Source organism: Nannobrachium achirus, assembly GCF_963921795.1.
Source record: "Nannobrachium achirus genome assembly, chromosome: 18".
Classification (NCBI taxonomy): Eukaryota; Metazoa; Chordata; class Actinopteri; order Myctophiformes; family Myctophidae; genus Nannobrachium; species Nannobrachium achirus.
Genome location: NC_137825.1, coordinates 24,749,045 through 24,776,939, shown reverse-complemented (window position 1 = coordinate 24,776,939; position 27,895 = coordinate 24,749,045). Strand labels below are relative to the sequence as shown.

The 27,895-nt window shown below is 44.8% G+C and overlaps 1 protein-coding gene across 6 annotated transcripts in view; it reads right to left on the bottom strand.

Moving 5' to 3' along the window:
- nrxn1a (neurexin 1a) overlaps positions 1 to 27,895 on the bottom strand; it is a gene marked incomplete at both ends in the record, with an annotated part of 148,175 nt that overhangs the window by 77,944 nt on the left and 42,336 nt on the right. For 4 of the 6 annotated variants that reach the window (XM_080747606.1, XM_080747607.1, XM_080747605.1 and 1 more), the window contains 6 exons: positions 1,010 to 1,157; positions 3,780 to 4,004; positions 5,598 to 5,669; positions 10,795 to 10,956; positions 15,788 to 15,811; positions 17,814 to 18,115. In XM_080747606.1, coding sequence (XP_080603732.1) covers positions 1,010 to 1,157; positions 3,780 to 4,004; positions 5,598 to 5,669; positions 10,795 to 10,956; positions 15,788 to 15,811; positions 17,814 to 18,115 — 933 coding nt within the window. Of the gene's footprint in view, positions 1 to 1,009; positions 1,179 to 3,773; positions 4,005 to 5,597; positions 5,670 to 10,794; positions 10,957 to 15,766; positions 15,812 to 17,813; positions 18,116 to 27,895 lie in introns of all 6 variants that reach the window. The other 2 variants (XM_080747604.1, XM_080747603.1) reach the window with 2 other exon arrangements.

The window sequence follows — 27,895 nt, the reverse complement described above, 5'->3', positions numbered from 1 at the left end:
CCTTTTCTTTTTTTTAAAGATCTTTCAAAAATGTTCAAAAAAAAGCAGATGTACAAGATCTGTGAGCTTGTAGATGTGCTATTTTTGAATTGCCAACACAAAGAAAACCCACTAAAATGGTTTTAATGGGTTAACAAACAATGTTGTGCTCAGATTTTTTACTTGAGTAAAAGTACAAAAGTAGTTTGTCAAATAGAATATCGCAGCTCTCCAAGCTCATGTTGGGATCTTGTATAGTGGTTGTTTTAAAATAGCCCAAGTATGAACAAAAAGATTTTTCTTTCTTTTTTTTCCTTTTTTTTTTATAGCAAGCTTTCGGTCATAGAACTTCTTCAGGCATGAACGGGGAGTAATACGTAATATTACTCTTGATTCCAAGAAATAAGTAATAATATATTAATAGTATAGTAGTAATAGTACTATAATAGTATAATATTATTACTTTTTTTAGGAGTAATATGTAAATCTACCTCAACATTATACACAAGTACAATACTTGAGTAAATGTAGGTTACCTTCCACCCCCTGGTCTCAACTTTCAACGCCCACATGATTATGTGTCATAACAACAACACTGACAACAACGCTGCTAGCGTCAGCATGATGACAACCTCCATCACAAGCACTAACAATACAACAACAGCAATCATCATCATCACTGTCGTCATCGTCATCACCACCACCACCAGTGGCGTCATCGCTGCCTTCAAGAGTTATAAAAATACATTACTCATCACCTAACCAATGGCATGTATTTCCCAGCCTGGGTTTCACTATCATTTTGTCCCTGCATCTGGTGGAAACCGTGGTAACTACCGTGGCTTTGAAAGTGTACAAATGGAACCAAATGGACCCTAGCGGGTCCATTTGGTTCCATTTGTACACTGTCAAAGTTAAGAGGAGACCTTCAAATTTCAAAGTTAGAGAACCACTGCCTTACATAATCCCCCCCTTCTGGTTCAGGATTATAGAATGTGAATGCTGGGTGCGGGACGGTGGGTGAGTGTACCTGAGCGCCCGTCCCTCTGGAAGTCCACGTGGTACCACTCTCCGTCGTTGACCTTGCGGTCGATGGCCCTGGTCTTGGTGGTGCCCGAGCCCATGTCCAGCAGCAGGTACAGGTGGCCGTCCAGCATCTCGATGGCGAAGAAATCCACCTGCATGACAAGCGACGTGAACTGTTATCACAAGGACGAAGGATTGACAAGGTTTTATTTAAAGGCCAAAGAGTTGAGCAGAGTAACAGCATTACAGATCAGTAGAGCCAGGCCTCCTGGTCTCCCCTGGCAGCCCCATCGGGACACAAGGCTCCTGAGTACCAATCTCAGAACATTCTTACAGCTCATCCGCACTGCCAGCGAGCAAGCATTCTGACGGCGATATCGTGCAAAAACTGTCCTCATATGGAACATCGTCCATTGCGTTGGGACGCAGCCTGAACCAATCAAATGAAGAAATAATTTTAAAAGTGTTTGGGGAGCGGGACATGGCCATTTAGCTCTATGGACACCACCACGAAACCTCGCTCAAATAGAGAATCTGCGAGCGAAAAAAGGAGGGGTGGAAGATGCCGCGGCACGGCGCATTGTCGCTTGCGGTAGGTCAGGGCAGTCTCACTAAAACAAATATATTTCATCGCTCGCGTCACACCGCGTCACTCGGTTTGTGGGCAGTGCAGATGAGCTGTTATACTTTCTCATTCTCACATAATAGATACAGGAGTACAGATTCGCTGACAGAGTAGGAGAGTAAGCGTGGGGCAGACAGCTCAGCTGTTACATTGACAGCTGTAGTTGAGTTGGAAATAGCACAGTGATGTCAAAGCTTGCTGACCATCCATTCAATGAGTTTGAATGGAAGGCAAACAAGTACATACCATAATACATATATTTGGTAATCTATACATATCTGCCACCACAGAACACAAACAGATTAGTGTCAGTTAAGTGATATCACCACTAAGGTGGTTATTACACCAGACGAGCTCCACAAACTTTGCACCTTGCAAATTAAAAAGCTGTATGGGAACGGACTCGTTTCAGAGCTCTGTAACCGTTATGTGGAATGGGTTACCCGAAGTCAATTAGCTCCATTGTCCACTTCAAGACAAGTCCCCCATAGAGTTTCGCACTCAGCTTCCGTAGAGGATTTCATTATCAGCTACTGTATAATGTCGTAACAATCCAATGTAGACTAGATACTGGTTACACTTAAATATTAAAAACACTTAAATATGACGATTTTCAGAAATCTCTGCGGAAAAATGAAAGTCTGTGGAACCAAAGCCAGTGAAAAGAAATGCCCGCCACTATTATGCTCTATAAAGAGTTGACTGAATAGCAGTTGGACCCAAACATCATTTAGCTGAGATGTACTGTAACTGGTTCCATTTATATTAGCCATGATGTTTTCTTTTTCTTTCTGCTATTTCACTCTAGCACGATGAAATAGTGTGAGTGTATTAATTGATTTATCAACGACTCAATGACAAACGGAAGTAGCCCCCCTTCTGCAGTTTAAATACAGCCTGTTCAAATAGACTGTGTGCCCACTAAAATCCAATTAGCAGCCGTTATCAAAGCGTAACAAGTGATGCTATTACTGGGCTCTCTGATTCAGCTCTTTCTGGACATGACCAAAGCTGTCACTTTCACTTCCTATTTTTGAGGCATTTACTGAGATGGTTGAATTGGCCCTCCTTTGTTTTGCTGTTAATCTGGATTATACCGTCCAACAAGACTTACACTTATCCAAACAACAGGCTAATTCAGTGGCTTTTGCATCTCTTAATAGCTAGACGCCTAATCCTTTTACGATGGACACAAGAATTACCACCATCACAAACTCAGTGGATTAGGGATATAACGTAGTTTCCCCACCTAAAAAGATAAGTATAAAGTAGTACTGATTTTTTACTAAAATAAAAGTGGCAATACCACAACGTAGAAATACTCTGTTACAAGTAAAAGATCTGTATTTAATTTACTTGAGTAAAAGTACAACAGTATTTGTATTGGCATCAAATGTACTTACTTACGAACAAAAGTACTCACATTTATCAAAATGAGTCAAACCCCAAAGATTGCCGATCTACAAGTCACATGACATTCGAGAACCACGTCAGGCCAAAGCCATTTCTACGTGGATCCCGAGATATCAGATACAGTACATGTCTAGACGCAATGCTGCCGTCGGGAAAAAATTAATCGTGTTCAAATGGAGTGAAACCCAACCTGGGGTCCGAACTATTCTATCTTACCCATCTGACCATCTGGCCGGGTGGCTGGGGGGGGGGGGGGGGGGGGGGCGCGTGCATTTTCAGAGCATGCTTATTTTAATTGATTGTGTTCCAAAATGGATCAATGAAACAAAGGCTGTATACTTTAAGAATACGTTTAAAGGGTTTCAAGAAAAAAATACCATGACATTTATTTTTGTTAAATGAAAATCTTAGCGTTCTGTCAATTATTTGGGGGCTTACTTGCAATAACCTGTTGGTCCACCAAGGCCCACAGGTTGAGAACCACTGCCTTATATCAGTGGTTCTCCAAGTGGATTTCAGGGACACTCTAGGTTCCTTTATGGGGTCTAAATTGACCCTTGCAAGTAATTTTTTATTTTAGTAGGCAGGCTGAACGAGAGCCCGTAAATTAGCTTCAATTCAGGGTTTGCCCCTTGGTGCTGCTGACAGAATTAACTCAATTAGCGTGGCCGGACTTGTTTGGGTAGATAAAACGTCGGCTGTGGCTCACAGTGGGCTTAAGAAATGCTACTGCTACCTTGATGGAGGGTGGAGTGCGGGGGTCCTTGCGCGCCTGCTGCCGGGGCTTGCCGTGGCTGAACAGCATGAGCCCGTTGGGCTCGGTGGTCCGGAAGTCGAAGGAGATGGAGCCGGCCTTCTTGGCCGTCCACTTGCTCAGCGCCACGAAGGATTCGGGTGTGTCAAAGGTCACGGGGTCCAGGGTGGCCACACTCTCACACTTGAAGGCCACCACGCCGCTCACCTGGAGGGGGGGGGGGGAGACACATGTCTATGAGGAATCCACATATAGCTTCTTATGATACCTAAATAGCCACAAAGGTCCAGCGCGGCACCGAGTGCCGTGCTGTGAGCTTGTAGATCTGTTATTTTTTGAAAAATCATGAAAATGTGTGCAAATCTTTGAATATATTTTTTCAAAGCAAACTTCTGTAACTCAAATCTCTGCTTCTGGGTGGTCCCTGGAACAACATATTTTGAGATGGGGGTCCGCGGACAAATACATCTAATTCTGGGGGTCCTTGACATAAAAAACGTTAGAACCAATGATGAGACATTTACAGAATTCGGGTCAAATTATCCAAAGATTTGTCAAGCTCGCAGCGAAAATAAGGGTGCAAATAGTGTTAACTGTGCGCTGCCATTGCGGCTTGTGCCCTCAGAAGAGTCCTGAGCTGGCGTGTAGGAGTGGGGGAGCTGTCCGGTGCTGAAATCAGACGCTCTGTTCTGAACAATCTCACTGCTCCATTGGAGCAGATTTAGAATGGATGCTATGCTGTATGATGATTTTGAGCTATATTTGTAATGGTGTATTGCTTTGTGAATATTGTGTTTGAGCTTGTTTGGCTCATGTAATAAAGGTGATAAAGGTTGAGAATAAATGCCTTAATGGGTGTGGTAGAAGGTGATGTCACAAGAGTCCAGACTATGGCTAGTCTAAAAGCCATCCTTTTTTTTAAGATATTTTTGGCGGCTTTTATGCCTTTATTTATAGGACAGTAGACTGACAGGAAATTGGGAGAGAGATGGGGAGTGACACGCAGCAAAGGTAATCGGGATCAGGAATCGAACCAGCAACACGCTGTCAGGCTACACTGAGTCTATGTGGTTTGCGCCTGGACCGGTAGGCCAGCGGGCGCCCCTACTCCCTGTCATGTTGATGACAGCATGATGTCTTTCACAAACTGCACACCCAGTAACTTGCTATCTATAGCCACGGACAGCACAGGGACACCACGCCGGTATTACTGTAGTGTAATAATAAAACTTTATTTATATAGCACCGTTCAAAACTGGGTGCAGTGCAAATAGATCAGGGTTACAGGGAATGGGGATTAAACGATAATCTATAGAAATATATATATTTTTTTGAGGAGGGATTTAAAATGGGGTGTAGTTTAGGGCAATACTGAAAACAAGATACACTGTAGAACTGCATAAAACCGCATAAAATCGGTCTATCCAGGATAAGTAAAATCATTCCTAATGCAATGAAGATCTTGTCTGGGACTGCCTTCAATAGCCTGTTACTCTCACCTGTGGACTGACTGATATTTAGAAGCTATTGGCTAAAATAATACATATATATATACAGTTATAGGCCTATGAACAACTATGGTTTGAGTACTGTGTCCTACTGTCATCTACTGTACACTGTTTTGTGGGTAATCTTAAAATAATAATAATAATACAAATATTTGATAAAGAAGCCGGGTTCAACCTAGCACTTTGCAAGGGGCTAAAATAAAATAAAATAAAATAAAATAAAATAAAATAAGTGGTTGCTGTCCACTCAGAATTGTGCATGCCGAACAAAGCCACATTCTATCTTTCATACCTTCATCTTGGGGTCTCCCTGCTTCGCCAGTCGTGACAGCTCCAACCGCACGTCGTTGTTCTTGTACACCACCTTCAAGAGGCCGAGAGAGAGAGAGAGAAGAATGACTCATGAATTCATCCCTTTTGTCAGTAAAGATTACCCTTCCCTTCCTTCACGTTGCGGACAATAGAAGTCTTCCCTCCTTGGTCCCTGTTCAAAAGCCTGGTGAAAGCGAGTGACTATTGTGTCGCGCTGCTCCCGACCACAATATTGCTTTCGGGCCGGACGTTCCTCTTTGTTCCCCTGTCTGTTTCACTAAATAGACGCCTCATTTTGCAGAATACGTGGCGGTCACAGCGGCAGTAAAAAAAAGAAATAGCAGGTTCTGCAGAGGAAAAGAAGAATCCCTTTGATTGCCCTTTTAAAACGGTACAATGGAAGAGAAATATGTACCAATGAAGACGAGGGAAGACGGCACTTCAGACGTGACAAAAATATCCCACTGCTCCTTTAAAGCTTGGTAACGTTTATTTATTTAGGTTCAAGTGATCTGGCATTTTGTTAGGGAAGCAACTACCCAAAGAACAACTACCCACTTAACCCCAGTGTCTTCATAACTCACACTTGTTCCTGTCATTTGGCTGATTGCTCTTTATGTCCCGGTGGTTCTCAAAGTGGGGGCCCGGGGACCCCAGGGGGGTCCTTGCTCTTTATGCCCCCGTTGTTCTCAAAGTGGGGGCCCGGGGACCCCTGGGGGGTCCTTGCTCTTTATGCCCCGGTGGTTCTCAAAGTGGGGGCCCGGGGACCCCTGGGGGGTCCTTGCTCTTTATGCCCCGGTGGTTCTCAAAGTGGGGGCCCGGGGACCCCGGGGGGTCCTTGAGGGGGGGATCCCCAGCAATATGAGAATTGATCTTATTGCGACCGCAGGTCGCATTTACTAAGAAAACCTGCAACTCATGTGCGCAGGCAGTCACTCAGTCAGTCATGCTCCATTCAGTGTTGTTTTTGACAGCAAATTTTGATTTAGTTTTAGTCATAGTCTTTTGAATAAAATGTCATTTATTTTTGTCATAATTTAGTCACCTGAAAAGCTTTAGTTTTAGTCAGTCTTTTGAATAAAATGTCATTTAGTTTTAGTCATAATTTAGTCACCTGAAAAGCTATAATTTTAGTCATAGTCTTTTGAATAAAATGTCATTGGGTTTTAGTCATAATTTAGTCACCTGAAAAGTTTTAGTTTTAGTCTAATTTTAGTCTACTAAATATCATACGATTTTAGTCGACTAAATCTACAGTTGATTTAGTCAACTCAAATGTATTTTGGCAGGCCTTGATGACATTGTAATGGCTGATTTTACACTTGGTTGCACGCTGAAAATCTACAAGCTCTAGTCTACAAGCTTGTAGATCTGCTATTTTCAGCACGCAAAACCTGACCAACCAAACATAAAATGACTCTCTTCTCCACTAGTCCCTCCCTAACGTTTTAGTCTACGAAATTGTCGATATATTTAGTCTTAGTTTTAGTCATCACAGCTTAGTTTTTATTTAGTTTTTATCTAGTTTTTGTCAGTGAAAAAAACGCAGTCGACAAACATTTTTCGTCATAGAATTCTGTCCTTGTCACTTTTATGCCCACATATGGAGATCCCTGATGTCATCAATATCAAGCCCATGTCTGGGCATGCCCATATATGGACATATTGTGTCAGTCTCATGATAACCAGTGTGGTTGTCGCGACGCATTTCATGTGCGATGGAGAGAGGGAAAGCGCACACATGCAGGCCGGCTTTATTGCTCCAGAACTGCATCTGTGACCTGTGCACACACACACACACACACACACACACACACACACACACACACACACACACGCACACACGCACACGCGCGCACACACACACACACACACACACACTCTCACACACACACACACTCGCACACACTAACATCACACCCTAAGTTCTCAATGTTCTTCACCATTAACTTCCCCCCCCCCCCCCCCCCCCCCCCCGCGTTTTCATGTCTAAGGTCAGGCAACATGAGTGTCTGCATAAAATTATGCACCTCAGCGTGTTAAATTGCTGTTAATACGTTGTGAGTATGTGTGTGTGTGTGTGTGTGTGTGTGTGTGCGCGCGTGAGTGTGTGAGTGTGTGTGTATCAGAACACGCCTTTGCCGAATGCTGCTGTTGCAGCCCGTGATCGCCCGGGCGCGTGATTCACTGCATCTTAATACATCTTAATTTCGCTCACATGGATTATCATATTATCGTATTAAACATGCAAATGTGCCGGCGCAAAGGCAGAAACCTCACATCTCCGTAGTTCAACCTTTCACATTCATCCGTCAATATTCATGCCCAAGTCCATCATACAAGAGCTGTCGCGTGAAAGCTGTGAAAATAGCCGATCTATAAGCTCACGGCAAACACATCCGTGTCACTTTTATGCCTTTAATAGATAGGACAGTAGACTGACAGGAAATGGGGGGAGAGATGGGGAGTGACACGCGGAAAAAGTTGTTTGGATTGGGAATCGAACCGGCGACGCCGTCAGGTATCCATGCCTTTGTGGCAATGCCTAAGTGATATGCGCCTGGACCAGTAGGCCAGCAGGAGCCCAGTCACACTAAAGTGATTTTAACCACTTTAGTCGTTATTTTATGCTTTAACTTTTCAAAAATAGCAGATATACAAGCTCACAGTGTGGCACCGAGTGTCGCGCTGCGAGCTTGTAGATCTGCTATTTTTGAAAAATACGTGAAAGGTTTTGCAATTATATGAATATATCTTTTTTAAAGCAAACATTTGTAACTCAAATCGTTCTTTTACAGGGTCCCAGGAACAGCGCTTTTTTTTAGATGGGGGTGTCCGCGGTCAAATACAAATACATAAACGTTTGAGCACCACTGATATAGAAACATAACTTTTTCAGTAAACCCTAAATAATAACAAATAAAGGAAGGGTTTTGGACATACAAGGTTTTAATCCGAAAACGCTCCGAACGATGCCAGCGGAGGGCCACAGCCACACTCTTGACGGCGCCGGCTCATTTAAACACCATCAGTCTTAATGGAGCCAACGCACAACGGCGTTCGCTCCTTCGTTCGCCCGCCCGCCCCGCCGCCGATAATACGGATAACTCTGTCTGGCAAGTCATCTGTCGGTCTGTTTGGTTGTTTGTTTAAGGCTCTGTGTCGAGCGGCCAATGAGTGCATGCATATGTATGTATGTATGTGTGTGTGTGTGTGTGTGTGTGTGTGTGTGTGTGTGTGTGTGTGTGTGTGTGTGTGTGTGTGTGTGTGTGTGTGTGTGTCTGTGATACAGATAGCACAGATAGACAGAGGCTGACTGTGAACACTGTGGGTGTATGAGAGTATATTAGGAGTTGTTGGTGTGTGTGTGTGTACGTGTATGTACAGTATGTGTGTATTTGGGTATATATCGTCATTGTCGGGTGGAAACCTTGTATCTCCAAGTTTCAAATTTGTATGTTCTTTTGCAAAGTAAAGCCCTGCTTCATCATACAAGGCCGTCGCACAAAAGTAGTGAAAACAGCAGATCTACAAGCACACAACGCATCGACTGTTTTCACTAGTTTAAACTTTAAACATTTTTTTAAAATGGCAAATGCAAAACGAACGGTTTTGGACATACAAGGTTTTCACCCGACAACGACGATATTTACGTAGGTATGCACTGTATATGCGTCTGTGCAATAGTGTGTCTCTGTATTCATAATATAGGTCTGTCAAGATGTGTGCTCGCGTGCGTGCGCGCGTGCGTCAGTGCGTGCGTGACTGCATGTGTGTTTGGGTATATCATTTATTTATGTGGGTATGTATTGTACTGTATATGCATCTATGCAATAGTGTGTATCTGTATTCATATACTGTAGGTCTGTCAAATATGTTTACGTGTATCCAGCACGTGTGCGCTTGCGTGTGTCTACGTGCAAGTTGTGCGCTTGTTGTTGCGTTCTGGCCCATTTCTAACAGTTGGGATGGATGGAGAGCGGCTCCACAGCATAGCTAATTAGCATGTTAGCGCTCGGTGCTGCTGCTGCTGCGGCGTCTAGAACTCCCTCAACGGCACACACGCTCATCACCCATTCTCTCTGATGCCGGGGCGAGGGCGGGCGGAGCGAGCGGTGCACGCGCACGCGCAGGGGTGTCACAAGGGGTGGGGGGGGGAAGTGGGACTGAGTTACTAGGGCCAATGGTGGAGATTTTTCTAAATAGTAGATCTACAAGCTCACAGCGCAGCACTCAGTGCCGCGCTGTGAGCTTGTACATCTGCTATTTTTCAATAGTTAAAGCAGGGTTAATGCGTAATAATAATGTGTTCCCAGTCTAAATGGGTTAAACCCCCTCCCCCTATGAAGAACATTCATGGGGGGCCCGCAGTGAATCCTTGTACCCAGTGCCCGGAATTTGGTGCGACACCCCTGTGCACGCGCGAGTGTCTGCGAGTGTTTTGTATTGTGTGTGCGCGGCGCGTCTCTGCCAAATGGATGCATATGCTTCCACGTGTGCTCCATAAGATAGGCTAATGTGTGTGCATAGCCTCGATGCACGGTATATGCGTGACCGAGAAAGAAAACAAGTTTGTGTGGTTAGCGGGGGTGGGAGGGCAGAGAGGGAGGAATGAGAGACAGAAAACAATGTATTTATTATATCGCCTGAAAGGGTACCAATACTGTATCTGTGCAGCATTAAGTCTAATATACTCTACGACAGTGTTGCTTGGATCAATGGAACTTCTATTTAAGTCATCTGAAATGTTTCACTTTTAGTGCCGTTTTAGTCGACTAAATATCAGTTGATTTTGTTGTCAAAAATGTATTTTGCAAGCTTGTAGATCTGCTATTTTCAGAGTGCAACACCCGACAACCAACCATAAAATGACTTGTCTTTTAGTTCTACTGGATCTCTTCTCCACTAGTCCCACCCTAACATTTCTGTCTAGTTAGTGTGGTTGCCAGACCTTGCCACACTAGACTATAGTACTTGTCCGACTTCATTCCATCCATCCATCTTTTCCCCCCTAGATAAACTTGTTTTTGCCGGCTATTTTCACAATAGAACCATGTTGTACGAAATGTAATTCCTCGACTCTTAGTGCCTGTAGGGTGGGGGGGTATGATTATTCTGGGGGTCGCGGCCTGAAAAGGTTGAGAACTACTGCACTAAATCAACACTGGTTGGCCCACCTCTTTGAGGCAGCCCATGAAGTTGTTGCTGACGGGCGAGCCGGGCAGGTCGGCGGTGCTGGGGCTCCCCCCCACGTAGAAGAAGTCGTCGGAGCCCAGCATGGTGTAGTCCTCCTGGGTGTAGCCCGTGGTGGTCAGGATGCCGTCCACCGAGATGGTGACCTGCAGCAACAAAGCACAGGGAAAGGACACGCTATATACTCACAACAAAAGGCAACGCTAAAGCACTAGCTAGAGCGCTGACCAAGCCGAATTAGCCCCCGTTTTTTTTCTTTTTTCTTTTTTTACTCTGCCGTCTACTGGGTGTGCCGTTGTGTGTGTGTTCGTGTGTGTGTGTTGTGTGCGTTGTTTCGTGTTGCGTAGGGGAGAGGGGGGAGAAGATTGCTTGCTCTTGAGGATTGGATTTGGTGTGGTTGAATTAGTGGTAATTGGTGCAATTTGATTCTGCGGCGTTAACCGTCGGTTCTCTGCCGCTGCCGCTGCTGCTGCTGCTGCTGCTACCGCTGGCGTTCATAACAAGCATTAACGTTATTGTTCTGGTAACTGTCAGGTGCCACATGTCATCTCCGTCGGAGGGGGGAAACCTCACATGTCCAAAGCTATTGCTTTTCAGTAGTCAAATGCAAAAACATAAAAAGTAGGAGGTCGACAAGCTCGAAACGTGTCGCATTTCGAGCTTGTGGATCTGCTACTTTTAATACTTTCGTGTGACTGTGTGAGAAAGTAGAAAAATGTTTAATATGGAGATAAGAGGTTTCTTCCCTGACAGGGACGATATACTGTGGCACCAGGCCCTCAAGGCCTGCCTGCCTGCATTTCAGCGACGGCTCTGCTCTCTGCAGAACCCTGACTCTCTTATAGTCTACACTCGAACTGGAATGTTTTTTTGTGGGCACATGCTTCTGGCCTCTCAGGCGGTGCGGTGGATCTCACTGTTACAGTATGTGAGCCCACTCACTGGTCCAGCACTGTGTGATGGACGAGCGCTTTGCTGCCGGCCAAAAGAATCTCATCCTCCAGTTCCAGGACGGTTGTGGCGGCGGGGCTGTTAGCGCTCGGACCGAATCCACCAACCACTTCAACTCAAAGGCACAGACAGCCTGACCGCACCGAGAATCCACAAACTGAGTCATCCCGTTGAGGGGAGAACACACAGGCTAGTGGACACTCCAACTACAGTATAACTATTCTAGAATATAAGTATGTAGAACAGGGTTCCCCAATAGGCGGCCCGCGGGCCATTTGCGGCCCGCGGGGGGCTACTGTCTGGCCCACACCAACCCCAGTAATAATGGTGGTATAAGAGCAGCAACAACACTAGTATATCGTCGTTGTCGGATGGAAATCTCGTATCTCCAAATTTGTACGTTCTTTCGCAAATCATACAAGGCCGTCGCACAAAAGTTGTGAAAACAGTCGATCTACACAACGCCTCGCGAGGCGCTGTGTGCTTGTTTTCACTAGTTAAAATACTTTTTAAAATGATAAATGCAAAACGAACTGTTTTGGACATTTTCATCCGACAACGACGATATCTGAACTGTCGCTGGAGTAGCGAGAACGCCGCCACCGCTGCCCCCTGCAATGCTGTGGCTCTTGCAATGCTGTACCTCGGCTTGGTACCCTATAGACATAATTCGGCCCTTGAGGAAAACTAATTGGGGAACCCTGATGTAGAATATGACTAATGCTAAATTCAGATTTAGTCAACGTTTAAATATAAACTAGTGACTTATACTGTACATTGTGCAAAAACATTTGAAGGCTAGCTTTGTGACACTGGCGATTTATAGGTCATTCTACTCAAGACAATTTCCCATTGCGCCTTTTTTTGTTGGCACTAACTAGATGTGACATAGTCTGATAGAATGTCATTTTTAAGTGTAATCTGTCAAAGAATATCATGGAAGTGCAGATTGTATACTTCTCAGTCAAATCTGGAAATAGTTGAAGATATACTTGGATATTGTTAAACAGCAAATCAAGAAGCTGACAAAAATCCGTTCAAGATGTGTTAGCTCACACCTCTCACAGTGTTTAATATTTTCAGGACAAATTGTGAAGTATTTTGTGATCCATAAACACTTATTTTTTATATTATATCGTCTCCCTCGTAAAGGAGATCTTGAAATCAATGAGATTTCTTTTTTACCTGTATACATAAAGGTTACATAATATTTAGTTAATTCTTCAACATTTAAATTGTGCAATGCAGAAAATAAATATAAAACACCATGAAAATGAATAAACGAATGTCCTTGAAGAGGACAATTCGGCAGTTTGCAGCCCATTCTATCAGACTTTGGCACAGAATTCACTCTACTCTACTGGTAAGCCTGAACATTCACCTGAGCACACTCTGTTCCTAAACGCTTTTCTGTCGAGGCCAGTTAAGCCAGCCTTCAGCTAGCCAACCCAATCAAGCCGGCACCGACATCCTACACAGCAACTAGTGCATGTGACCAAGAAAAAAAATCACCACAATTTGCATACACAAATTCAACAGTATTTAGCAAAAGGTGGCTATTTTTAGAACGCCATCATCACACAGTTAGTAGGGCACAGTCGTGAGCTTCCTCCAAAGCCCACCGAAAGTATAATCCCCTCTTGCTGAGGGTGCTCGTCGTGGCTGGGTAAACTCAGCCCAGGCAGGCAGGTGTTAAGTAATGCCTCCACAAGAGGAGGCTAAGCAGCCAAAAGCTTGTTAGTTCTGCACAATGCAATCGGTTGGGTGTTAGTGCTATAGCCAGCTAGTTAGTAACAGTTAGTTGGTTAGTAGCGTGGCCAGTAGTAGCATCAGTGTGTCGTTAGTAGTGTGTTAGTTCGCTGCACCAGGCCAAGCAGTGTTGTTGGGTTTGTTAAATGGCGTTGAGGTTCGGGGGTTAATGGTTTCGATGCCGTTAGTTAGTGGTGGTGATGACGCAGGTGTGTGTGTTAGGGGTGTTAGGGTGAGTCGTGACAATATGAAGGGTGTTAGTATCATTTCGGTGGTGCGGGGCTGAATTGGCCAGTAGCTATGCCCCTCCCAAAAAGCAAGCTGCTGGTTGCTAAGCTAGCATTGGACAAAAGCTTTTAGGGGAGGGGCATAGCTACTGGCTAATTGCGGGGCTTGTTAAGATCAGCGAGTCTGAATGAAGCGACGCACACGAACACACACACATATCGGATGTATACATATATACACGCGCACACACACACGCACGCACGCACACACGCACACAGAAGGACGGACAGGGGTGTTAGATGGGGTTAGCGTAACAGCGCATTCCACACGTACTACACGCACACACATTATGGTATACACACATAGCAGAGGACATGCGGCCCTGCTCCTCTCGGCCGCGGCATGCGACGCGGCGGCGAGGGAGGGGTCACAGGGGCTGCTGGGGAGAGCGAGCGGCAGTGCTTGGCGCGTACAGGACATGAGGATGATGACACGCAGCTCAGAGAGGCAGCATGGATTGCAGCAGGCATGCAGCCATGCAGTGGACGAGGAGGAGGAGGAGGAGGGGCAGTGGTGGAAAAAGGTTTTACTTAAGTAAAAGCATAAGTGCTGCAATGTAGAAATTCTACTGTTACATATAAGTAGGGGTGGGCGAAATGGAAAAATACAATATCACGATATTTTCCCAAGCTGTATCACGATACACGATTTTATCACAACTCTTTTTCACGTTGGTTTTTATGGTTATTTTTCAAGTTACTTGACAAAAACTAGTCTCTCTTGGTTCCTTTTGCGAGGTCTAAATTCAACTTTACAAGTATTTAACTCTGACAGTATACAAATGAAACCAAATGGACCCTTACGGGTCCAATTGGTTTCATTTGTATACTATCAGAGTTAAGTGGAGACCTTGACATTTTAAAGTTTGAGAACTACTGATTTAGACCAAAATGCAGGTTTAAATTGAATTCTGCAATGAATCTCTGTATTAACGATTAAACAGGATTTCTTACAAGGCTCCCTCAATTGTATCACGATATATACGATACCTCTGAAAAGTCATATCGTGGAGACATTGTATCGTCTCAATGATAATTATCAACATGTCGCCCACCCCTACATATAAGTAACGTAAAGTATAGTAAAGTAAAAAGTCCGGAATTCAAAATGTACTTGAGTAAAAAGTACAAAAGTATTGGTGTCAAAATGTACTTAAAGTAGCAAAAGTAAAAATGACAAATTATGCAGAAAGTCCCATTTCTAGTTTTCAAATGTACACTGTACATTTTTTTTTTAAATAGTTTTCAAATAATGGTAGTGGAGTAGAAGTACAATATTTGCCTCTGAGATGTAGTGGAGTAGATGTAAAGGTACTGAAAATTGGAAATACTCCAGTAAAGTAAAAATGACTAAGAAAATAGTTATTAAGTACAGTATATTTGAGTAAACGGACGTAGTTACTTTCCACCACTGAGGAGGAAGGAGGAGGAGGAGGAGGAGGGGTGGAGGACGACGAGAGATTGAGAAGAGAAAAAAAAAAGGCAAAGGAAAAAGGAAAAACATTTGTCAGAGGGGGAGGGGAGGGGGTGTGGTCTCTCTGTCCGTTTTAAACGACCCCGAGTGGGAGAGAGAGAGAGAGAGAAGGAGGGATTTCAGGGCACGCCATGCAAGGGTGATGGGGTTGGGTTGGGGTGTAGGGTGTGGGCCAATTGCGTGCAGGTGTGAGCGAGCCAATCGGGAGACTGCTACTACACGTCACAGGGTGATTGGGGGGAGGTTAACGAAATAAAAGGAGGAGAAATAAACGAGTGGTTGGCAAGGAGAGGGGAGGAGTGGGGAGGGAGGGGGTGGGAGGGGTTTAATCTGTTAAGCGTAAAAGATTACCAACCACAGTTGTTCCTTTATCTTTTTATTATATATATATTTTTTTGTTTTTGTTTTTCGTTTTGAATGTCTATAAATGGCTCAAAAAAGGAAAAATAGACACGGGGCAAACCCAAACTAATAGACAATTAGAATGATATCTACCGAACAATGGAGTTTGTTTACCATAGCGTGTCCAATGCCTGAGTGCTTTGTAGGAAGAGAGGGGGGAAAGGAAAAGCAAAAGACTTTTGTGAACAGAACAACTTTTGGGAAATAAACGGAAGAGAGAGAGAAAAGAAAAGAAGAAGGAGAAGAAGGAGAGAAAAAAGAAAAGAGGGAACAAAAAAGAAAGGAAAAGGCTAAAAGAAGGCCCTCTGGCGAGGTTAGTAGTAGTAGTAGTGGCCTCAACTAGGAGAAGGGCACAGGTTAGGTTAGTAGAATGACACATTCCATGGATGGAGGTTAGTTTCACTAGCAAGGTTAGTAAAGGTTAGTAAGTCAAGTTAGTAAGAACAGACAGGCAAACAGGATAGGCAGAGCACATGGTGGGCCGCAGTGCCGGCCCTTCAACGGTAATCATCTCTCTCTCATCATCATGTTCACAGTTCACACAGCAAAACCCTCAGTGTCCGTGTAACTCAGAGAGGGTACAAACGGGCTATTTATAATTATATTATATCCTCTCGGAGTTACACAAGCACTCAGGATCTCGCTAGCTTTGCCAGCTCACACGCATTCGCGTCCCCTTGACATACACACACAGACACTCACAACGTGCGCTCACAGAAGAAGAAGAAACACGCGCACATAGAGTACGCCACACGCTGTCTTTGGAAAGGAGCACTCACCCGGTGTTGAAAGCAGTTAGCTGGTCTGTCTGGTGGTTAACCCAGAATAACCCACTGTAAACTGTCTGTCTGGTGGTTAACCCAGAATAACCCACTGTAAACTAAGAGCTAAACCTCTGATACGGTCGCGTTACCGCAAGCCTTCAATGACGGCTGATCAGTGATTAATATCTCAATGTCTGGTCTGCACGGACACCCTGTCCTGCTCACTCAGGCCTATATGACTCCATATCTATTATACAATTACATGAGACGTTCTCCTGAAGGCACTCTGAACGAATTCACCTGCATGTTTGACTGACTTATCCTCGCTTCCATCGTCTATCCCTCCATACAGACATATCGTCGTTGTCGGGTGGAAACCTTGCATGTCCAAAACCGTTCGTTTTGCATTTATAATTTTGAAAATGATTTAAACGATCTACAAGCAGTGTGCTTGTAGATCGGCTGTTTTCACTACTTTTGTGCGACAGCCTTGTATGATGAAGCAGGGCTTTGCTTGGTGAAAAGACATAGAAATTTGAAACTTGGAGATACAAGGTTTCTGCCCGACAGTGACGATATCTATCCCTCCACTCAGTCATCAGTAGTCCATTCATCCAAACATCCGTCCGTCCATCCCCCGACAAAATCAATTCACCTATCCATCCATCCATCCCTTAATCCCTACCATCCATCAATCACTCAATCAATCACCTTGTGCCAGTCTGTACAGTTCACTATATAACACCTCAGACATACCTCACACACAGCTTATCAATATCACTCCATATCTTGATCCGCTCTCGTCTCGTCTCCTCCCCTCTCCTCTCCCACTACCAGGCATGTGCACACATAGACATCTGTCTGTAAAAAGTGCCCTTGAAATGCAGTTTTTGCTATGGAGAAAGAAATGTAAATGCCCCTCTTTCCATGCCATACCTGAAGGCAGAATTCAAGAGAATTGCCTTGTCCAAACTCTCCTGAACTTGAATGCAGCATCTTATGTTGAAAGAATTTCCCTCTCTGTGTAGAAATCCATGCCGTTACACCACATCTCCAGTGTTGACTTGATTATGCTTAATTCAGTGTGGTGGTATCAAGCACAGAAAATAGCCGACCTCCAAGCAGCTCACAACGCGTCGCGCTGTGAGCTGCTTGGAGGTCTGCTATTTTCGATATTTCCACCAAAAAGGCCCTTTAAAAAATGTCAGGCCCTGGCCTCTCTAACATTCTCTGCACGTCCCTGCCCACTACTCTCCTCTCCTCTCCTCTCCATTACTCTCCTGCGCTCTCCATTTCCCCCTGACCTCCTCCTCTACCCCTCTCTTCTCATCCCCCACTCCATCTTCTCCACGTGCAACCTCGTGGCCGGGCGTTACCTGTCTCAGGTTGCGGGTGACCTTGACGTCGTGCCAGGAGTTGTCGTTGAACTTGCCGTTGACGGGCTCCACCAGGGCCTCGAAGGCCCCGGAGCCCAGGTTGATGACCAGCGACACGGCGCCGTTCTTCAGCGCCAGGTTGACGTAGTCGGCCGACTTGCCCGTGTGCAGCATGAGGCCGTTGCGCTGCAGCGTCTTGAAGGAGAGCGTGATCTCGTCGCTGCTCGACTGGATGGGGCTGGGCGACAGGTCGTAGCAGAAGTACTCGGAGCCCTTGAACGTGGCCACGTACTCCTCGCGGGCTGTCGGGGAGGAGGGAGGAAGGAAGGAACGAAGGAAGGAAGAAGGAAGGAAGAAGGAACAAGAGAGGGGGGAAAATGGGAGCACACAAAACGTTAACAAACATAGAACAAGGGTCTTCAACAGGGGGTCCGGGACCCCTAGGAGGTCCTCAGAGTTACTACAGGGGGTCCTCCGAATCTTTGTGTGATGATTCTCATTTCTTATATTAACGATTTCAACCCTAGCGTCCATATTCTGAGAACCTTAGCCAAAAATAGCCGATCTACGAGCTCACAACGCCTCGCAGCGCGAGGCGTTGTGAGCTACACCGCATATTGTTCGGTGTACAGGAGAAAAAGAGCAGACTAAGTGCAGAGTGAAAGGTCAAGTATATTAAGTATTGATGGTTCAAGTGGTTAAATATTAAAAAAAACAATTTGACATGAATCCAAAATACACTGTCAAACAATGAAACTATATGGAATCTATGAAAAGGTTGTGGGGGTCCCTGCTTCATCTCTCTCTCAACTAAGGGGTCCTTGACCTGAAAACGTTGAAGACCCCTGACATAGAAGCTGAAACGTGACCAAAAGGGGACGCACATCCGAGGCCATATACTGTAGGCTGGGTGCTGGACTAATAAACAGTAAACACCATGGGTCTTCAGGGGGTCTGGGACCCCTAGGGGGTCCTCAGAGTTACAACAGGAGGTCTTCCAAATATTTGTGTGATAGAAACCTTTTTCCCCTTTTTCATATTAACCACTTGAACCCTAGCGTCCATACTCTGAGAACTTCAGCCAAAAATATTTTCTTTAGCCAAAAATATTTTCTTTAGCCAAAAATATTTTCTTTAGCCAAACATATTTTCTTTAGCCAAAAATATTTTCTTTAGCCAAAAATATTTTGTTTAGCCAAACATATTTTCTTTAGCCAAAAATATTTTCAGCAAAGAGGTTTGGTGTAGTCTACTGTTAGAGTGAAAGGTCAAGTTTATTTTATGGTTCAAGTGGTTAAATATCTGAAAACACAAATTGACATGAATCCAAAACACACTGATGATTGTGCTGTCAAACTATTCATCTTCATCTCTCTCTCAGCTAAGGGGTCCTTGGCCTGAAAACGTTGAAGACCCCTGGTACGTATACACCACTCTGACAAAGAGCTGTGTGGCTCGAAACGTCACCGAGTAAAACGTAGTCATCGGGAGCGGCAAATCGGGTGTGTGTCTGTGGACTCTCGTTTCTTAGTAGTTCACAAAACGTTAACATTTCACATTTCGACGCGCGGATTTGCGTTCCGAGCTTACACCGCCTGTGATCGCTTTATTCCCACACCGCTCTTCTCCCCTGTACACTCACAAACGGGGGAGAGGGGGGTGGGGGGTGGGGGGGGCTTAAGGGTCTTAAGCCTCGGATATATATTGCTGCCAAGCTATGATCTCTTATTAGTGTTTTTTTTTTTTTAAATCAACTTACAATCTTCTCCCTATACCCAGATATTATTCAGCAAATAGTGAAAAAAAGATCAGTCCGATTATAGCGGGATTATATGGGTGGTGTTGTTTAGTCTGAAGACAAGAGAACGGCGGGATCATGGTGTCTAGTCCAGGGGTCTTCAACAGGGGGTCCGGGACCCCTAGGGGGTCCTCAGAGTTACTACAGGGGGTCCTCCAAATCTTTGTGTGATACTTTTTTATATTAACCACTTGAACTATAACATCCATATTATTCTGAGAACCGTAGCCAAAAATAGCCGATCTACAAGCTTGTAGATCGGCTATTTTCGGCAAAGAGGTTTGGTGTAGAGGGGAAAAAGAGCAGACTAAGTACAGAGTGAAAGGTCAAGTTTATTAAGTATTTGACGGTTCAAGTGGTTAAATATACGAAAACACAAATTGACATGAATCCAAAATACACTGATGATTGTGCAGTCAACCAATGAAACTACAGTATATGGAATCTCTGAAAGGGTTGTGGGGGTCCCTGCTTCATCTCTCTCTCAGCTAAGGGGTCCTTGGCCTGAAAACGTTGAAGACCGCTGGTCTCGTCTCAAACTTGCCCTGGTTTGCTCCCAATGTGCACACAGTGATCTTTCACTCACACTGCAGCGACGTGCCTGTCATTCACACTGGCAGACATGACAGGGTCATTGTCATCCGTGTTGTCACAGGAATATGGTAAGAACTGCTGCAGTAGGACAATAATTTACACCAGGGATGGGCAACTTTGATGATGGTGAGGGCCACTATATTCACTTCACTCCAGAGAGCCACATTGCATATTGCTACGTCCTACTTTGTCATTCTAGTATCGCATACAATAGAAGCAAAAATAGCAGATCTACAAGCTCAAAACGCATCGCGCTGCGATGCGTTTTGAGCTTGTAGATCGGCTATGTTTGCTTCTTTTGAATTGGAATCCTGAATTATTTGTTGTTATTTCTTAATTGGAATCCTGAAACGTAACATTTTGATTTAATTTCAAACGCATTTAGTTATACTCATGTTAACTTTATGAACTTAAATACAAATACATTGGACAAATTTTAATACTATACTAGTCATTAAGCTACTAATATAGACTGACGGAATTAAAGCAGGTCATGTTTGGAATTGTAACAGCTGAAATCAATAATATATTCAGTATTCCAGTATTAACCTGCGGGCCACATTAAGTGAAGGTGGGGGCCGCATGTGGCCCCCGGGCTGCCAGTTGCCCATGTATGATTTACACAAATCATTTAGTCAAAGGTAGGCAAAAGTCCCTTTTCCACTGCAAGGTGGAACCTGCTCCTGAGGTAGAACTAAACTAGAGTTCTGGGAACCTATAAGTGGGGCCAGCAGCGCTGCTGCTCTTTTTTGGGACCTTCCTGGTTAGGTCTGGTTATATGGAAACGTAAGCAGAACTTGGTCCCGGAACTTCACAGGTTCTTGAAAGTTATTGGTTCTGGAAAGTTATGGTTCTAATTTTGGGTCGGCCCTACAGTGGAAATGGGGCTAAAGTGAGCTTATTTTGTTGCCAAATAGCTCTATATTTTGATAGTAATCATTGCTATTGGAGTGTTTGTTCACCAACAGGTAACAGGAGTCTCCTTGTCTCTCTAGCTCTTTAGTAAACAGAAAATACATTTCCAGGTTGGGATACAAATTGTATCCAATCAGGAGAGAGAACTCATACAGGATTGCAGGATAAACAAGTGAAATTGGAAGTGATGACACCAAGAAATTAACTATAATCCACTATAAATGGATACATGGATACTCTCCTGATTGGCTAAAACTGGCAACCCACCTGCAAAGGTATTTTCTGTTTATTTAAGAGCTGGAGAGGCAGGGAGACCCCGTTACTAAACAAACTATACCAATATATGGTGCTTTAACTTTTTTTTTTTTTTTTTTTTCAGAAAAATACTGTTTTAAACAACAATATCACTTACCCCACCTTAAAATACCGTTCTTATGTAATGTTACGCAAGCTAACGTAGGCTACTAATAATGTTAGTTAGCTGGCAATTGATCAAACGCTGCTGCGGGCATAAATTAGCATTTAAATTCTGCCTTGGCTTACAGTATCATGTCACTTGTGGTTTGCTGCTCTGATTTTGCTTGGTCATACTGTTCCTATACTGTACATGGGTTATTTGTGACTTCTCTTCTACAATCATGTTTATTTTTGAGACACAGTGGGCCCTAGTTTTGAGTGTCTTAATTACCACGTCTTATGACTTGATTTAATCCTTCCAAGTGGGCCACGACCCAGGACCCATTAAAATTGCATTATAAAACAAAATGTGAGAGCGCGAGAGGGCCTGGAGGTGTGGCCAATGCTGTTATGCTGTTCTGACACTTTCTTTTTTACACACCATTTAAACGTTCTTATTTTGATCATAAGACCCAATTACTGAATGTCAAGTCTCCAGGTTGTCTTCAGAATATGTATGACACTGATTTACTACGACACTAGGGCATATTATGAGTCCGCTAGTACTAGTGGTTCTCAAATGTTTTATTTGCAAAGACCACCATAAAGGGGAACACACACCGGACGCGGGCGGCTGCGTAGCGCCGCGTCGCAGTATTGAGGTGCGTGAAGTGCCGCGCGTTAACACCAACTGGATGTGGCGCGCTGCCGCGCGGCGCATCCATTTCCCCCGTTGGGGAGAACACTTTCACCGCGCGGCAACACTGGAAAAACAGAACAGTGTCGTATCGGTGCGGCAGGCGAGGCGGCAGACCTGCGCCTGCTCGCGCCAGACGGCGCCGGTGTGGGTTAGTTAATTGAAAATAATGGGGCCATGTGTTTTGACACGCCGCGTCCGCGCCGCCTCCGCACCGCCTCCGCACCGCCTCCGCGTCTGGTGTGTGTTTCCCTTTGGAGTGTACAAATGAAACCGAATCATTCGGTTCCATTTGAACACTCCCAGAGTTACAGACCTGAGCATTCAGCGCTACCTCTTTATGTGTTTCTGGTAATATTATTGTCCGTTCATTTCCGTGTCCGTGGCAAAAATGGAATTCTGACAAAAGATTTCCACCACAAGCCAACATTGCGATGACCCCTGTATAAAACACATTGCTGGTGCCAGATGGACCACAAGGTTTGGTGAAGGGGTTACAATGTTGTTTCACTACATTTTCAGATGTAAGACGTGCACAGACAGACAGATCATTCTTTCAGAAGAATACTGATGCTGTCAGTGTGTCAGTCGGGAGGCTGAAGGCTCTATCACAGAGCTATTGTTATAGATAAAGTTAAACAGACCTGACATCTTGTGACATTGTGATATCTAAACTCTTCCAAATAGTTGCTTTTAGAGCAAATATTTATGGCTATATGGGCAGATAACACAATATCCAGGAAATAACTAATAATAACTGCTAATAGTGTAACCTAAAGGGACCTCTTTTCAGTCCTGGTTTATCTGCCCAGTGTGGGTGGTGTTTTATTGATTTATAATGTTATTTATTTTGTTTCTTTTATATTAAGTGAGTTTCTGTGGTTGGATTACAATTTATTTAAAATCGAAATAAAATACCCCCACAGATCAGGTTTTACTGTTTAATGGATTCATTTTGGAACATAATGGCCCAGTTAATTATACCAGTTTTAAACACAGATTACTACGTTACCCGTCTCACTTAACGGAAAACAAAATAAAACATGTAATCATAATGAATTGAATTAAAATATAATTCTTCCTCAAAATGAAGCCATTATTGTCTCCTTCAGTTACTTCCACAGGGTGCTTTTTAGACGGCTGTATTTAACACAAAATTATATTGAGAAAACCTTTCTTACGGGGGAGGATTCCCCGGGACCCCCTTTTACAGGGGCTTATGCCTCTCATCATTTAACCCATTTAGGCCTAGAATTATTCAATGCTTTATTGAAAAATAGCAGATATACAAGCTCACAGCGCGGCACCAAGTGCCGCGCTGCGAGCTTGTAGATCTGCTATTTTTGAAAAATCGTGAAAATGTGTGCACATTTTTCAATATATATATTTTTCAAAGCAGACTTTTGTAACTCAAATCTCTGCTTCTGGGGGGTCCCTGGAACAACATATTTTGAGATGGGATGGGGTCTACGGCCAAATAAATGTAATTTTAGGGGTCCTTGACATGAAAAGTTTTGAGAACCACTGATTGAGAGGGAGGATTTAGTCGGGTCAAAGATATTCAAAGACTTGCAAAACATTTTCAGGATTTTTCAATAGTTAAAGCACAAAATAATGTTTAAGTGGTTAAAATCGAACACGACTCGGGCACGTTCCAGGTATTTGCGGGTTAAACATAGAAACGCCACCCTGTTCACAAACAAAATGGTGGATGGATGGCATCAGAGAGCGCCGGGCTGAGTGAAAACAAAGAATTTTCCGGGGCCTGCGTGCGCGTCAATTTGACTTGGACATGCAGCAACAAAACACATTGCGTAAGACCAGTGTTTGTTGTGCATTGTCGAGCCGCCCCTCCGTCGCTGCCTGCCAGCGGCGGGAAAAGGAGATTCTTTCCTTTTCCCATACACACCTCTAATCGGTGCACGGAGTGGCGTATAAACAAGCTTTGATCATCCATGTGGGCTGGAGATTAAACGGCATGGATTGCGAGGCAGCCGGCGGTGAGTCGACTGTAGCATTCCAAACTCGTTATGAAACCTGCCATCCTCGCCTTTTGAAAGAAAAGCTGTGCGCCGGCAATCCAAAGCGACCCGCACTTTGCTTGACACGCCGCGGCTGGCTTTCGTGTGACATGCCGTTACAGACGTGTGTGCGTGTGTGTGTGGGCGTGTGTACTGTATATCCGTTCTGCACACGTGTGCAGGAGAGTTAGAGGCAGAGAGTGGAAGATGTTTTTTCTTTTTTTTTTCTCCTTTCACTTCTTTCAAGGCTGAGCGGCTGAGGATGGGGATGGAGAGAACGACTATAGCAGCTATACGAGCATCATGCCAGCCACAGCCAAGCCAGATCAGCCAATCGGAATTCACACAATGCAGGCAGGGAGCCAATAGCAACTTACCGTGCGAACCCTCGGTGACCTGCAAGGACACTAGACCAAGGTTTTGCAATCCATCATTCACCAAGTTCACGCACTCTTATCTGCACACACATACAGTACACACACACGCACGCACGCATACACACACACACACACACACACGCACACACAAAATCCTTCACACCCAGCGGCACATAAACACGTACACATACGCAAGCAAAAGGCACAATCACACGCCTACGCACACGCGCACAAATCTGCGTGCGCTCGCATTATAAAACCACCATACTATTGTGCTGGCATACACAAGCAGGGGCGACACTATCTCTCTCTCTCTCTCTCACTCTCTCTTCCTCTCTCTCTCTCTCCAAGCAACCATCCATCCCCCTTTCCCCCTCTCTCTCTCTCTCTCTTCCCTCACCGCATCCCTCTATCTTTCACACTTCCCGTTGCGTTGCCCCCCACCCCCACCCCCAGCTCCTCTCCCACAGATCTAGCTGGCCTCCTTTTTAGCTGCTTGCTGGTTGCAGCCTTCTGCGCGACTACGCCGCCTCTGGCGTAGCCACCATCTTCTGGCTCACGCTAATGAGGGGAACGGAGGGGGAACTCGACACACTGGGTCAGGCTGGAGCCAACGCCGCGAAGAGCATCTCTGCAGGCGGCCGTACGGGAGAGGAGGAGGAGGCGGGGGGATGGATGGATGGAGGCATGGAGGGATGGATGGAGGTATGGAGGGGTGGAGGGATGGATGGATGGGTTGGTGGTGGCAGCGTAAAAGCCTGTTATGCTTCAGTTGCGCGTGGGTGTCGGCGTAAGAAGGAAGAAAGACGTCGGATTGGGTTTGAAGTAGACTTTGCTCATCGACCACTTTCAACATGGCCATGGCTAGGGATGGGACGATATTATGAACAAATCACGATTTACGATATTATCGCGATAATCAGAGATATGAGTAGGGGGAAAGTGTGACGTTAGACGAGTGACGTGACGGAGGGAAGGACAGACTGACGGCTGGTGGAGGTTTGGATAGCATGAGAGTGTAAAAGTAACTGCGACCTATGGTCGCAATGAGAGTGTAAAAGTAACTGCGACCTACGGTCGCAACCAATAGAGGTACCGGATATGCAGCTCGGCAAATAAAAGGTGAATTGATCCCAGTGCATGACGGAGGACCATATCACGATAGATTCCGTCTCAACGGAGTATATGTGTAGGGGTTTAATTGGTTACGGTATTCACCATATTCCTGGCCATTTTATGGAGGCTGCCATTTTCCTTTTACAGATGGCGCTGGAGCATTTTTCTTTGTGTGCTACTTCATAAACATCTTTTCACTTCCTCCCAAGTAAGGAAGTGACATGGACTTGTCTGTTGCCAGATTTTGCCAAAGAAATAAGCCCAACAGAATTTGAAAATAGCAGATCAGCAAGCTCACAATGTGTCACATTGCGACACATTGTGAGCTTGTATATTTGCTATTTAAAAAATATTGAGGGAAAAAAATATATTTTGAATATTTTTCAAACATTTCAACAACTGTGTGGAGGTCCCTGGCACCACATATTTTCAGATGGGGGTCTGCACTGTGGACAAATATGTTAATCTGGGGTCCTTGATATGAAAAGATTTAGGAACCACTGGTTTAAAAAACATTAGAAAGTAATCCCAATAAGCAACTATACTATTTCTTTTGAAGACACACATTGCTTATTATAAGCAGACATGGCAACCCAGGTACATTCAGAGCCCAGAGCCCAGAACGCCATCTACTGACACTTTAATGCAAGGACAACAGGAAACCAAATGATGTTTTTCAGGCCAGCTTTTTCATCCTCCGCCTCTTTCAGGATATGAACAGGAAGGGGGCGGGGCCAGGAATATGGTGAATAGACCAGGGGTGGGCAACTTTGATGATGGAGAGGGCCATATTTTCACACACACTCCAGAGGGCCACATTGGATATTCTGTACAGTCAAAAATAGCCGATCTGCAAGCTCAAAAGGCGTCGCACTGTGACGTGTTTTGAGCTTGTAGATCTGCTATTTTTTATTAGAATCCTAAAAAAAGTATTTTTGTAATTTAATTTCAAATGCATGTACAGGTTCTTTAGTTACTTATGTTACTTCTTACTTTATGAACTTAAATACAAATGCATTGGACACTAGTTTAGACTAGTAGCTACTGGTCATCAAGACACTAATACAGTTGACTGAAATAATTAAAGCTGGTCATGTTGGCTCGTTTGGATTTATAACTGGAAACCAATAATATATCAGTATTCCTGCGGGCCACATTAAGCGAAGGGCCGCCAGTTGCCCATGTATGGTAGAGACTATAGATGGGGAGGAGGGGGGTGACGGCGGGGAGAGAGGTGCATGTACTGTACAGCAGCAGAATGAGGTTTAATTGACTGAACACGACAGGAAGATAATAATAACCGTGGCGTATTAACAGGAAGAGCAGGACTCAAAAGACGAGTCGGCGCGCTAAAGCGTCTCCATAAGTGTGACCGTCAATACGTGGGCAAGTCGGCGTCGCTGTCGCCCAGCCAGAAACCTCGTATCTCCACGATTCAACTAATTTGTGAATCGACACCCCAAGCTTCATCATCCAAGAGCGTAGTACAAAACTAGTGAAAATAGCCGACCTACAAGCTCACAACGAAGGGTCACGAAGCGGTCATAGAAAAGGAGCGTTTATTTAATTTTTTTGGGGACATACAAGGTTTCTTGCACGGCAGCAAACCAAGTGCACAAACAATGTGTCGCTTTGCCAGCATGCGTGTGAGTTCCTCCCCTCCCAGCATGTTAATTAACTGTGTGCGCGCCTGGAGGGACACGTGCGACATTGCGCGTCACGCAGCCTTTCCCCGTGTTTGTTGTCGCACGCTTGCGCGTGTGTGTGTGTGTCTGTGTGTGTGAGAGAGAGATAGGGTGTCGGGCAGAGAGTTTGTGCCTGTTTTTCTTTCTTTCTTTTTTTAATGCGGCGCGCGTGAAATGTGTGCGGGGGTGCGGGCAGGCAGGCGGGTGCCTGGTCTCTGTAAATATTGGTGTATTGCTGTCAGAAAAGCTATTACCAACTCAGGGCCCCGGGCTGCTCTTTACGGAGGGGGGGGAGCGAAAGGAGAGGAGGAGGGGTGGGCGGGCGGGCGCTAGCGCACACACATTCGTACACACACAGACACGCATGCACGCACGCACGCACACACACACACTAGCAACACACACATATTCATACACATTACACATTACACATTCACGGACACACTGCTGCAATAGCCACACACGCTTAATGCGATTGCGTAT